Below are 14417 nucleotides of genomic sequence, written 5' to 3'. Positions count from 1 at the left end.
ATGAATGTGAGCTTTCTGTCAGTTGTGGAGGGGCGCATGTCTATAACATTTATTTATAATAGGGATCATGCATTTAAGATTTTTGCAATTTGGAAATTTGCATTTTATGCTGTCTTTAAGTTTACATGAGCTTATGTATATATACGATATGTGGATTCCTAATTCTTAAACTTCCTAATTCTACATTTCTATCTGATTGTGGTCCAAATATTAAACTAATCGTTGATGTTGATTTGTTGAGTGCCACGGTCCAAATAAAACTGAGAAAAAAATCGGATTTATTTGTACCACTTGAGAAAAGGATTTCTCTGGCTTCCACCTTCCCTAAAAAAGCAGTTCAGAGATGAGTTATGGTTATGGTCAGCATGGCATCTGATGACGCTGTTATTAATGAAGATCATGGTCTTGGCTGATTGCTTTGTTTACCGGCTGCTCAGCTACGAGCAGGTTGTTTTTACTTTTGCTTTTTTGTAAGGCCATTTGTACTTCATTTCTCCATTAATCTATTAAACTTTATAGAAGCCATTTGTTTCCTGTTGTTCAAGGGGGTACATTCCTTTTTATTCTTATTTTTTTCATATTAAGTGCCTTTATAGGTTGCAAAGTGAAGAGCTGCATGATTCAGTGTGCAAAAACTTAGATGACCTTTCTGGAATAACAATTAAATCTTGTTGTATAATCATTTGTTATGTAATGCTGTTGGTTTGTTGAACACACGACAGCTAATGTAGCCAAGCTGCATTTAGGGACAAGCTTGTTTGCATACAGTTTTAATAATTGCTTGGCTTGTCCCAATAGTAATTTCCTTGTTGTGACAGGAATCCTGGGAAAGAGTGTATTAACCATACAGAAAAGTTTGGTCACATTCTCACTACTATAACGGAGCAATAGCATTAACTTTTTTTGTAAAGAAGACCTAAAAGGTAACTGGGCAGTTTTGGACAAACCACGTCTTTGAAATAAATGCCACTTGGCTTCATATTTTGATATATAATACAAATATATCTTTAAATGTGACATGAATGTCCAAACACTCTTTGGTCCATGGCATCCTGTGGACATTTTTTCTTCCTGTTTTTGATTACTGTTCTATCTTACAGATACTCTTTTTGAGGAGACTACCACAACCCCAGTTCCACTTCCTACCACAACGCTGGCTCACACAACAGAGACTCCTACAACACAGCCTCTAACTCCTGAGACACGGCCTTTGAACAACACTCCTTCTTCTGAGTTTGATGTGGCCGGAAAGAAACGGTTCACAGGTAATATGTTTGGTTTACTACATATTACAACCGTTAGTGCTCCTAACATTTGTAATAAGAACAGTTATTCCCTGATCTTATTGGTTCCAAACTCAGCAATACCATGCTGAGATTGAATCTCTCAGGAAACACAACTGGCCGCTCACAGTTAATTTCTTTCCAATCACCTCAGCATTTCCTGTAGATGTGAGGCACTTGAGAGTTGAATGGTGAATGTGAAGGAAATTTATCTGGCCTACAAGTGCAGCTCTTTCCCTTGGTGATGCTCGTAAGAAGCAAATAAAATAGTGCATACAGCTGACCTTAGGTAGGATTTATATGCAAATACTTGTTGTCCCTAGTTGAATGATCTTTCACTCAATCAGCTCAATCAGAGTTCATCAAAATGTAAAAAGACATAGTTCTTAACTCTTAACCATTTTAACCATCCTGTTTACAAAGGTTTTTTTTTAATATTGCTTCTTGCCTTAAGCGTAATGAATTGTGTTTATATATCAGACCTCTGTAATTACATTTGACTGATTTTGACCACATTTACACTTTTATCCAAAGCGACTTACAAATGACGACAATGTGATGACATGCAAGTTCTATAACAAGTCTCAGTTAGCTTAACGTGGTACATGTAGCAAGGTTTTTTTTTACTACATAATAAATAAAAAGAAAACAGACAGAATAGAAAAAGAATAAAGTATAATAAATTTAAAAAGTATAGAGAAGCTAGTGTTTGTTTGTTTTTTTTAGGAAAACAAGAAGTAAATGAATAGAATAAAATGAATAAAATTTTTAGTGTTTTTTAAGTTAGAGGGTCAAATGAAGATGGAAGAGATGTGTTTTTTGCCAGTTCTAGAAAATGGTTAATGATTCAACTACTCAGACTGAGTTGGGCAGGTTATTCCATCAGGAAGGAACATTTAATTTAAAAGTCTGCAGAAGTGATTTTGATTTTGTTCACTTGCAGAACGCAAACATTTAGAGGACACATAAATCTGAATAAATCTGTAATAAATTTAGGTAAAGGGTGCTGAGCCAGTGGTGTTTTTATGCAGATATTAATGGCTATTGAATTTTATAAATTTTTACTGGTAGTGTAAATTGATTAACAGAGGTGCGATGTGCATTCTTTTAATCTTGCTGCTTTGTGTCTGAATTAAATGTAAAGGTTTGTTAGAACTGGCTGGAAGACCTGCCAAGAGAGCATTGCAATAGTCCAGCCTGGACAGAACAAGAGCTTGGACAAGGAGTTGTGAAGCATGTTCTCAAAGAAAAGACCTAAACTTCTTTCAAAGCAAAGGTTTAGTCATCTAAAAGTCAGCTGATCATCAAACATAACTCCAAAGTTTCTGGCTGTTTTGAGTTCTAGTTGATATGTCTAACTGGATGGTCTAAGTGATGATATTTCTAAGTTGAATTTAAATTAAAAAAAAAACATTTTAAATTGTAAATATTTAATTTAGATGAAAATATAAACATGTTTTCACTATCTACTTTCAGCTACGCAAGGAATAAATAGAAGAGTCATACAGGTCCTGTGTTGCAAGTTCTTTAAACTATGCAGTTTTCACAGTGTGAAAAAAGACAAAAGATTCACCTGATTCAAATTATTTTATTGCATTAGACGTGGAATCTAATTTAACACCATAGAGTAAAGTGTCAATCAAGTTACACTGAATAAAGATGTTAATGCTATCAAGCAAAAATATCCAGACACTATCCGGATATGACATAAATGTTAATGTCAGGTACAAATGGTGAATATTTTTACACAATATTTGAATTGGATAAAAGTGTCTGTTAAATATACATATATTTTTTTTATGTGACCCAGGGTAGTTATGAAAATTATATAACAAGAAGTTACTAGAAATAATATATTTGATGTTAAAAACAGTAATATCACGAAATATTATGATATTGTAGTAATTTATAATATTCCATTTTAGAACATGCTTAGTTCTGTGATGGTAAAGAGGAATTTTCAGCATCACTCTAGTCTTCAGGATCACGTGATTCTTAAGAAATCATTCTAATATGCTTATTTATTGTCCATTTCTTTTTAAAAATATATATAAATGTTGAAAAGATGCTTTTCAGGATTTTTAAATCAATGTGAAATCGACAGGTTTTATCCTGGCTAAATAAAAAAGTCTTACTTACCCCAAACTTTTAAACAGTCGTATACTTAGTAGCAAAGCGGGGAATAAGGGAAGAAAAAATATGATTTTACCTCTCTATTTGGATCGTGTTATTCTAAGTTTATTCTTCTACTAGGTCTCTCCCCTATGACTAGCGTGTAATCAACCCTTAGGTCCACATCTAATACTGTACACCATGTGTTGGTAGAGGCTATTTTAGAGTCCATTGACTTTAGAGGCCCTAAGGACTCAGGTTCTTTCATGTGCGCAGCTTCTGTAGGAAATATTTGAGAATGCCTGAGTGAAGGTATTTAGACTCAGCTCTATAAATTATGGCTGAATGTCTGTGGGTTTGGGCTACCTTCCCGAATTCTTCACGACTCAGTATGCGTATTTGGATAAAGGTATGTGCCTGAATGAGAACAATGATTTGCAAAAACAAGTTTCAATTATGATTGCTATCAGGATGCTATTTCAACCAATTCACAAATAGTGCAATTGTATCCCACTCAGGAGTGGATCAGTGCGATCACGTTGTGACCCTGCGTTATCTGACTCGCCAAGCTTTTTCAGGTTCAGCATTAATTAGTTTACCAAGACCGACTATAATAGCCTTTGAACATTATTTTCAGTAGACATCTTTCCAAACCTCCCCACAATCTATACACCAAGCTATGGAATATTGTTTCAGGTCCAGTTTGCATGCAGAGACTGTGCCAGATGAGTTTCAGAAATGGTTATGCTGTGCTGGAGCTTTAGCTAGTCAGCTGGCAAATTTAGTTCTGCCCCTCATTGACTTTACAGTACTGCACTTGCAGTAGAGAAGTTCACATTGCTAAAGTTATAAGTATCTGCTAAGCTCATCTACCACAGCTCGGCACAAGTTCGGTCTGGTGTCCAATAGAGGCATATGTGACAAAAGCATTTGGAGACCCAACTTTTTTTATTTTCTTAGCTCTGTCTTTCTTTCCCTTCTTTTCTAAATTTAGGTTTAGTTACATAAGCTTTTAATCTACAGACAAGCTGAATTCACATTAGCAATGCACTGTTAATAATTATTATGCTGTTAATTTTACAAAGTCATTTAAAAAAAATTACAATAAAATGTACATAATTAATCAGGACCAAATATCTGTACACAAATATTTGCAAAAATTGTGTTTTGATTTCTAATGCTACTTTTTAAACGTCTGTTTAGCAGTTTTTTTCTGCAGTAATGTATTTCAATTACAAAAGTATTTTCTTAGCAAATATTGTTTTTTATATACTGATGTGAAATATTTGCCAAAGGATTAAATTAATAATTGAAATAATAAATAGTCATATGTAATTCATTTGAGTTTTGACTTGATTGAAAGCAAGCCCCCGCTTAAATACCCTGTGAACAAGTGTTAAGGCTGATTAAGTGTATCTCTGATTAAGTTACTTGTTGCATTTCTCGAATGCATATCTAATGACAAAACAGGGGTCATTGTGGCCTAGGTTTTGTTTTTTGATCGTTAGCCAGAAATCCAAGAGCTGTTCCTACTGTTTCATGGCCCCTCTAATGTGCTTGTCTTGGCAAAAATGTGACATCAACTGCTCTGGCTAGATACATAGGAAAACAACAGAAGAATGAGAAAAATATTATGAGCCAACTCCTCATTTGTTTTATGAGGAGGCCCTCGATAGTCCCTAGGTTGGTGATTGTAATGTATTTACATTGCCATATTAGAAAATAGCTATGCCTAGCAGAGCAATGCGAGGGAATAGAGATAACAGCACCATTTAGACCACTGGAGCCAGAAGCACTGCAGAGCTCTTCAAATACAAAAGTACGATTATTGAAAGAACTGAGGAACCAAGCTGTGCCTGTATAGAAAATACAGCATGTTCCTTGCTGTGGCTACAGCATTTGGCCTCATAATGTTGATATTTGTACTAATGGGTACAAGAGGAGGTGCTTGAAGTCCTAGTAAAATTGAGTTGAGGAAGCAGTCATACATTAAAATGATGGGGGAAGCATCTATGATTGAGGAGAAGCACTTAAAAGAAGTCAATATCACGAGGTCTAGCTCCACCAAAACAAGCGTCATAGCCATAAAAAGTCAGCTCAGGAAGATAGAAAACACAGCTCTTTGGTGAAATGTCTCATACTTAATGCACAGAGAGATAAATCCTAACACTCCAGATTTCGGGCTGCCCAACAGGCACATACTTACACACGTGCAAGCCATTTAAACAGAGAAACATGTCAAGAAAGAAGCCCTAAATAAAACGACATGAGCTAAATGTGCTGATATCAGCTGAGAGCGGCTTCCTTCTGGCCCAAACCTCAGACGTGTCCTCAAATATTTATGGCTTTAATATGTTCGGGTGTTCACTGCTCTCCAGATTCACCAACGAATCCACTATATTTTAAACTATCTCTGCTGTGCTTGCTATAACCTTGCTGCACGACTCTCTCTGTAGGGTTTGCTTTGCGTACAAAGTACATAGAAGTTGTGTCTTGACAATTATTGTGCATTTTCATTTTTTCTCCCGTCACGCTGTATTGTGGCTTTTGGTGTAACACCATGTAACGAGTGCCCCTTGTACGTGGGTCTCAGTCGGTCTCAGAGGAGGCACATGCACAGAAGTGTGTTTTTGTTCTGTATCAGGGTCAACGTCACATGGAGCTTTTGATTAGCTCCAGGTGTGAATCTTGTGGCCCAATCGGACGAGGGGTTCTGGAAGTGTTCGCAGCTGTGGATTCAGCTGGCACTGTGTGGGACGACAGAAATAACAAAATTTCATTGAGCCAACAGGAAAAAGTCTACAGCAAAATATCAACAATGGTAGCTTTTATTGTCTGTAACCACGAGCAAGAGTAAATTGGATTCATTCTTAAACTAGGAGGGCAAGCTAATGCAAACAACACAAAAAGAAATGTAATGCTTACCAAACATAACTTCCCGCACCGTGTTGTTTGTTGTCAGCGTGCACAAATATCAATGGATGTTTTGCAATCATTTCGGTATTACTAGCTGTAGCAATTAAAATGGACAAATTGAAAGCCAGTCTGCAAGGATCCCTTTTACTGTCAAAAGTGACATACATTTGTTTTTGTACAGCCTTAACAAATTTCAACTAAATTGTTCTTAGGAACTTTTGTTCATCAAAACACGACTGTTCCACAAAAGAATAAATAAATAAATGTTTTCAACACTGATAATAAGAAATAAAATAAAAATGTTATGTGACACTTGGCTTCTGAAAATTCAGCTATGCCATGACCCCAAAAAGTTATATTTTTTAAATATATTACAATACAAGATAATATTAAAATATTACTGTTCAATATTCAATAGTACGATATTATTATTTCATAATATTACGGTTTTACTTTATTTTGATCATTTGAACGGTAGTGTGTATCCATTTTTTTAATTCTGAATAGTTTAAAACAAAAGTTCTGATCCAAAATAAAGAATAAACATGCATGATTCTGTACTATTTCTTTCTGATCATGTGACATTTTACAGATTTTCAAATTAGGTTTTACGCAAATTTGTGAAATACAATCTGCCAATAAAGCAATCGGAAGACAAACAAAGCATTATATACAAAATTCATGTTTTATGATCAGTTCAGATCATTATTCAAATGAATAATTTGCTTACATTAACACTTTTATATTAAAGTAGCAACATTGCATTTGCCTTTACACATTTCCTAAACATTTTCCCTTTCTCTTCTTTTCCTCAGCTCCATATGTAAACTTCATCCGTAAGGATCCTGGAGCTCCCTGCTCCCCTGACCGAGGCTCTGGAGTACCTTCAAGTAGATGTCTTAGCAGACTTGATGGAGAAGGAACAGCAATCAGTCAATCAAAAGCAGCCACCCAAAAACAAGCCTCATAATGTCACTGTGGTTGCTATGGAGGCTGTCACTCCTTTGTGATTTTGGACTGGGCACTTCCACTGAAAGATGACATGGTGTCTGGTGAGTGTGTGTGACTTGCGTATGCCTGATTTAATATGCAAATTTACAAGCTTTCTTTTGCATCTCATACCATTCGGAGATCGGACTTAGGCTAGCAATTAAAGTCAAGATCACAGTTGAAGAAATTACTTTGTTAAATTTAACAAGTCCTGAGTTATTTATGACTTGATTTATGCTCAAGATGAGTGCTTTTATTTTCCATGGACTGCATTTCAGCTGCTTTTTCCAGCAAACCAAATGTGCAGCTATTTCTTAGAATGCATCAAATAGATGTGAAAAACACCCAGTCCAGTTTATGGATCAGCTTAAAATGTTCTGTTCCTCTCTCTGCAATGTATCAATTTCACGAAGCCAGTTAATTGTGCATGGGCCTGTTTGATAGGGACACCGAAAAAGATTTGTAGCAACAAATACTGATGAAAGAAAAAGGCGGATAAGACATGTCAACATGAATTCAGTGATTTGAAAACTGAGAAAGACAGCTATGCAATTAGCTAATTAACTGCGTGCTTTCCTCGTTTGGTAATAGCATGACATTTCACCTAACAATGAAAATTGGATGTCATTCCAAACCATTCATGAATTTTTCTTCTGTGGAATATAAAATATTTTGAGAAATGTCTCAGTAGGTTTTGTCCTGCAAACAGCTTCAGAATAAAATCAGGATAAGTAAATCATGTCGCTTTAATTTGTGAATTGGCGCATTCTTTAATATACCTCACTTTCATAGAGAGCAGTGTTTACTGTAAAATCAATAGAGCTTAATTTCGTAATTTTGTTTGTATGGTTTTGATATAAGATGCAGGATGGCGCTGGTACCCCAGTTTCTAAACATGTAGCATGCTGCTAAACTGTCTTAAATGCCGCATGGTTTCTATTTATTGCGCTTTACCAAACACAAAACTATATATAACGCTTCTCTAATAAACTGGCCCTGACAGTTTCATCCTGATTCACACAAACAGGGAGGCAATTCCCACAGCCACTGTTAGTGTCATGATATGATGTGTGCGGAGGTTTAAATGTAGAGGATTCCCTGCCAACTGACAACCGATAACCGATGTTTAGATGAATGGAGCAACTTTTTCAACACACGAAAAATAACATCCACATGCTCTAGAATAAAAATGTACTAGGCAGTCTAATATTACCGTAGGGGTCTCATGATGCCTTTTGCATTTGTAAACCTAAAGCTTTTATTTGTGCATGATACTGTACATTTACAAATTCAGTATAATATTTATTAGTGTGCACACATAATGAACCTTGTTTCTTCAGCAATCTCTTTTAATAAAAATGTTTTTTTCTTCAAACTCCTTAACTCCTTTTTAGTCATCCTGCCTTCTTTCATAAGCTTCACTTCTGCACTGCCTCTCTCTTTCATATTAAAGGACGGAAAATACACGTATGTGCTTTATATACATCCTGCTGCCTTGGCAGGAGTTTAGTGCTTCCATTGCATATTAAGGAACTAGAATTATATTGAGGAATCTCTGCATAGACGTGACCAATACTTTGCTCATTTATGTGAATGTTTTTGAATCTCTCACATTTAGAGTACGCTTTAATTGTTCGCCTTCTCTTTCATAGGCTATATGGTACACAGCGCGTCCTATGACGATGTCCTAAATAACAGATGGTCAACCAGATCCTCAAGTGGAACCCACCTCCCTGTTGAAAATCTCAAGCCCAATTCCAGGTGCGATCTAGCATGTGACAGATCTCATGCACACAGACACAAACATATTCCATCAATTTAGAAACTGATTTACAAGCTTTTGCATGCTTGCGCTTGCACATTTAAGCATCTGTGTTCTATAGTCTATACAAAATACAAGTACAAAGCAGTTTTCATTGGAGATCTTTTGGGATTTCTCCTAAATGACTCTGTCTGTGAGGCTTGCTGGTATACTAAGCTATAAAATCATTACCACTTACTTTATTGAACATAAATTTGTGAGCGTTATTTATTTTCCCCTTGTTGTGCAACTTCGCCTAGAAACAGTGATGTATATTTTCCCAAACATCCTTTCTCTGACAGGATAACTGATCTAAGATGTAGTTGAATGTTAAACATGTGACAGGAACCCAGGGACTAATATATAATTATTAGAGCTGTCATAGTTCAATAGTTAATGCATACAGTCAGTTCAACATTATATTAGTTTTATTCTGTATTGTCTGATTTCTAACTAATCTGAATATTTGGAGGAAATTGCAATAGATAAATCAAACTCAGACTCTCATGTTTAACAAACGTGAATTATTTTATTTATTGAAGTATGGTGAAATTGCTTTTTTCAGAAAATTAAAAATTTGATATTTATATTTAACAAAAAAAATTGTTGAAAAGAATTCTGCTGTAAAGAATCAGTTTCAACAAAAAAAGTAACAACCGTTAATAAAAATGATTAGTAATAATAATAATAATAATAATAATAATAATAATAAATGTTTAATCAGCTTATGACTTAAAAATTGAAAAAAATACATTTTAATAATGCTGTATATTATAAAATATTTACTTTGCCTTGATTCACAAAAAAGACTTTTACATTACAAAATTTCACTGACATCAATTGTTTTGACCAATAGTGTAAATAACTTTTGTTTTTGGAACAAATAAAGAGCACTATTGCATACATTTCAATTTCAAATAGCATATTATTTAATTTTATTTGATTAAAAAAAAATTCATATAACTATAAAAAATATTAAGTGATATTTTTTATTTTACACTGAAAACCCTAATCATTAAAAAAGCTCTTTGTTCACAAGAGCTCGAGAAGCTATTTTCTTATGCTGTGTGAACTCACCAAAACCTGCCCATCTTTAGCCAAGACTCAATTTCAACCATATTGACTGAACTGAACTGTCTACATGTGTCTGTTTCTTGCATGCTGCACTTACTGTAACGCTGTAAACCCTTACCAACACATATTTGCAGCAGTAGATAAGGGAGGTGTTTATGGGCTGTCTGGACTATTCCCACAAATGTGAAGTCATTTCTGCCTACCAGAACCATCAAAGCTAAGCATTGGTGCATTACAGCAGGCGTGATCTGTCCCACAGAATTGGGCAGCCCGTCATTCAAAAAAGTTATGCACATCCCTTATTAATTTTTATTCATTAAACCTGTTTGCTGAGTCAGTAATGATTTCATTGTGTACACTCTCGGCACATATTTAGCTTTAAAATCAATGCAGAAAATACAAAAAAAAAAAAAAAAACATGTGCAGATCTCGTCTGGACCTGCACACGGGTTACTCACGCATGCATAAATGCATGCAGCTGTGTGAAACGCCCCGGGTTTGATTGACGTTTGTTTTGTACACTTTCCCAGACAGTCAGATGCACTCTCTCCATCACTACCTTGAGAAAACACATGAATGCTTATGCACTCATTAGAGATGTTTGGTTCATAAGTGTGGAATGTGAGGATGAAGTTGTTTTTATTGTCCTCTGGGATTCATTTAGAAGCCTCTGTTATTATAGCCTCTCAGCCGAGCTCAGCGACTGACAACTTTATAATTCAGTCATGAAGTGTTGATAGCTTTTATGAATGATTTGTAATAGCTTTTAGAACTAGGTAAATAGTCCAGACCGTGGACAATAACAGCTCCTTCTTAGTCAAAGTAACAATGACAAACCACTTGGATGCCATATGAAGACCTGCATCAATTCCACAAAGAGTTATGGTAGGAAGAACAAGGAAAAATGAGACACATATGCACATAGACACATACTTAATATATGGTCAAAGGACAAGAAAAATTGCACGTGGACAGAGAAACAGTAATACACACATCCTAGTTGAAATATGACAGGCCCCCTTCCACTGGCGGTCCTTCCACTCTAATTGTCCATTTTCTCTTTATTTTGGTCAGAGTTTCCACGTGCTGTGCTAATTTGATCCAGCAGTGCTGATTTTATGTCATTAAACGGGTCCTGAGTTAAACCAAGTGAAGCGTGAGCTTACTGAACAGCCTCTCACTGGCACAACAGAAGGCTGTGAGGGCTGTTAGCGCTGGCCTTTGAACTTCATCACACTTCTCTGTTTTAATATCTCTGCTTGTCTGCTTTATCCTCGAAGGTAAAGTTTGTGCCAAAGTAAGAGCAGAATAAGTGGTTGTGGTCTGGTATTTGTCACAAAGAGGTTTAGTTGGATTGGAAAGCATGTTGATGTGTTATTCTCTAGCTCACTCTCTGACATGCAGTCTCTTCTTGTCATTACACTGTCAGCCTTCTCTTCTGCCAGAGGCCCACTCTTATAACTTTCTCTCATGCATGTTTTATAAGTGCAAAATTGTATTCTGCCCTTTTCTTTTTCCCTTTCCTACCCTTTTTCTTTTCATTTTCCAACCTTCTTTTCATCTTTTCATTTTCTTTCCTTTTCCCCCATCCTATTTAACGGAAATATTACTGATAATTATTAAAATGACTGATAATGTCCTGTCAGAAAATTGCAAGTGTATTTTCCATTACTTTTATTTATTATAATATTTTGTGTTTGTGTGTGTGTGTGTGTGTGTGTGTGTGTGTGTGTGTGTGTGTGTGTGTGTGTGTGTGTGTGTGTGTTTTAATTCTTGTTCTTTTTTATTTTCCTACACATAATCGCTCACACTTAATTTTAAGGATCGGTTATTGCTATTAACAAACCGTTAACTATGACTTTTAACAATAAACTCCTAATTTGCTGCTTATTATTATTTTTATTATTATTAGGTAGTTGTTAAGGTTAGGTTTTGTGTAGGATTGGGGATGTAGAATATGGTCATGCACAATATTAACTAACATAAACATATGTTAATCAATATTTACAGTGTTAATATATAAGTATGTTAATAAGCAACTAGTTAATAGTGAGAATATGTCCAAATACTAAAGTATTACCACATTTAGCTTTTTCTTTCTTTTCATTTCTATAAATTTTCTTTGTCTGTCTTTCCACTTTTAGCACATTTCTGTGTCATTCAATCCTCATGCTCTCATTAGGTGTGCAGTTGAGTTTTATACATATATAAAGCGCTTCATGACAGCAAAACATAGATAAATGCTTTCATTCTTGCCCTCAGGTATTACTTCAAAGTTCAAGCAAAGAATATCTTTGGACTGGGGCCACTGAGTGAAACTTTAACATACGTTACAGAATCAGGTAAGGCTTTTTTTGTCTGAACCCACATAATGGTTGTTTGATTCAAAAATGCTCACAAATACCTTTTCTTTTTTTTTTCTTTTTTTATTTAGATGATCCCCTGCTCATAGAGAGACCCCCAGGTAAGATAAATCATTACACGTTATATTACTGTATGCATGAGTTAACCTTTAAAGTATAAATTTGCTGAAAAGACTAGCATGTGACTGTGTTTAAATTAGTTTAATCAGCAATAACTGAAGAAAAGATCATGGTAATCAAGTTTTTAATTCAGTTTGCACTAGCCAATCATTTTTCTTTATATTTTCCCACAGTGGTGGCCTGAAGTTAAAAAATATTTCTGTAATTGACATTAATTTCCTTTCTAGGTGGGGAGCCCATCTGGATCCCATTCTCGTTCAGGTATAACACCGCCCACAGTTCTTGTAAAGGAAGTCAGTTTGTCAGCGCACCTGGTATAGGAAGTTTGTCGGCGTCGTCCTCTGCAACTCGCTACGCTATAAAATCTTCATGGGAGATGGACTGAGAGGTGCTGGCCTTTCCTTTTAACAACATAATACGTTTAAAACTTTAATCTAATGATCAGTGTGTCTGTAATATGAAGTGCCCGTTTTTTTTTGTGTGTGTGCGGGTTTTTTTTTGCGCTGGCCTAAAAGCCCTGCAACAATCCCATCCAAACCACAGTTTTCCTCAGCTAAACACAAGGCGCTGTCTGAGGTTTGGGTCCTGAGAGATACTCAAGCTACAACTGTTTTCCATTTCAGAGCCGTTCTACAGCGTTGCTGATACATTTGGCCACGGAGAGGACCACTGCCAGTTTGTGGACTCTTATCTAGATGGAAGGACAGGACCACACAATCTCTCCCTCAGCCTACCCACAGCTCAAGGTACAACATACATGAGCTTGCTCTGTAGTTTTTCGTCACTTCATCGTGTCATGCGCGTGTTTAAGAGAGCGATCAGTCAGCATTGTAACATGACGCCGTTTGTGGTTTCAGGATATTATCGGTCATATAGGCAAGAGCCGGTGAATTTCGGTGCCATCGGAAGGCGCACACCACATCCTTTCGTTGGCTGGTATGAATGTGGAGTTCCAATCCCTGGAAAGTGGTAACAGGGGGGAAACTCCAAGAGGACATTTCCACAGGCAATTACATTCCACGTGTTCTGTCCCTGTATCTATAAGCCAATCACAGAGGTGAACCATTGTTCACCATGGCAACCAAACCTAAAATCATATAGCAACTGCTTCTGACCCAAGGAATATAGTACTTTGAGTAACACTAATATTTCTACATATTCGATATCAAGCACTTTTTGAAAAAAATCAGTCTGTATATATGAGGAAATTGCAGCATGTGTATTTGAGTTTATTAACAATGTTTTATTTTCATGTGTCGCGTAATTATTTCACATTCTATTCCACCTGGAATATTTATCTTACAGTAACTTCAAAGAAACAAATTGGTGGCTAGTTAAATATCAAAGCATCAAACATCAAATGACTACGTAATGTCTGGGAAGATGACATTTGCGATGATGTAACAAATTTCCTGTGAGTGATGTTTGCTGGTGTTTATATAACTTGCTGAGGTTTTGTAATCTTACATTTTTGTAATCTTACCTCTTTTTGAACAAAGGTTGGCATGAAAGTATTGCCCATATTAGGGCAGATTGAAAAAAATATATATATTTTTATTTGCTCAGGAACAGTTAAAAATTTGAATAAAGGTGCTATGGAGAAAATGTAGCGTTTTTTTTTTTTTAAATCTCCCGTTGATGCATAATAAGTTATATAATGTATATTATATAACAGTTTTAACTTTATTTGAAATTAATTACATTGATCTGCGTTACTGCTAATTACTTTTTGCGAACTTTACCCACAGAGAAATAAAA

At 35.6% G+C, this 14417-nt stretch overlaps 1 protein-coding gene across 1 annotated transcript in view; it reads left to right on the top strand.

Moving 5' to 3' along the window:
* The window catches only part of LOC122334672 (fibronectin type III domain-containing protein 1-like), a 29521-nt gene extending 15384 nt beyond the window's left edge, over positions 1-14137 (top strand). The window contains 11 exon segments of the mRNA XM_043232680.1: positions 1101-1265; positions 7127-7173; positions 7175-7298; positions 7301-7363; positions 8954-9062; positions 12439-12518; positions 12611-12640; positions 12887-12961; positions 12964-13047; positions 13283-13405; positions 13517-14137. Coding sequence (XP_043088615.1) covers positions 1101-1265; positions 7127-7173; positions 7175-7298; positions 7301-7363; positions 8954-9062; positions 12439-12518; positions 12611-12640; positions 12887-12961; positions 12964-13047; positions 13283-13405; positions 13517-13632 — 1016 coding nt within the window. The 3' untranslated portion in view covers positions 13633-14137.
* Positions 14138-14417: the final 280 nt, after the last annotated feature.

The sequence above is a fragment of the Puntigrus tetrazona genome, unplaced genomic scaffold, assembly GCF_018831695.1.
Source record: "Puntigrus tetrazona isolate hp1 unplaced genomic scaffold, ASM1883169v1 S000000621, whole genome shotgun sequence".
Classification (NCBI taxonomy): domain Eukaryota; kingdom Metazoa; phylum Chordata; class Actinopteri; order Cypriniformes; family Cyprinidae; genus Puntigrus; species Puntigrus tetrazona.
The sequence above is the reverse complement of the archived record's forward strand: the minus strand, read 5'-3'. Positions and strand labels throughout refer to the sequence as shown.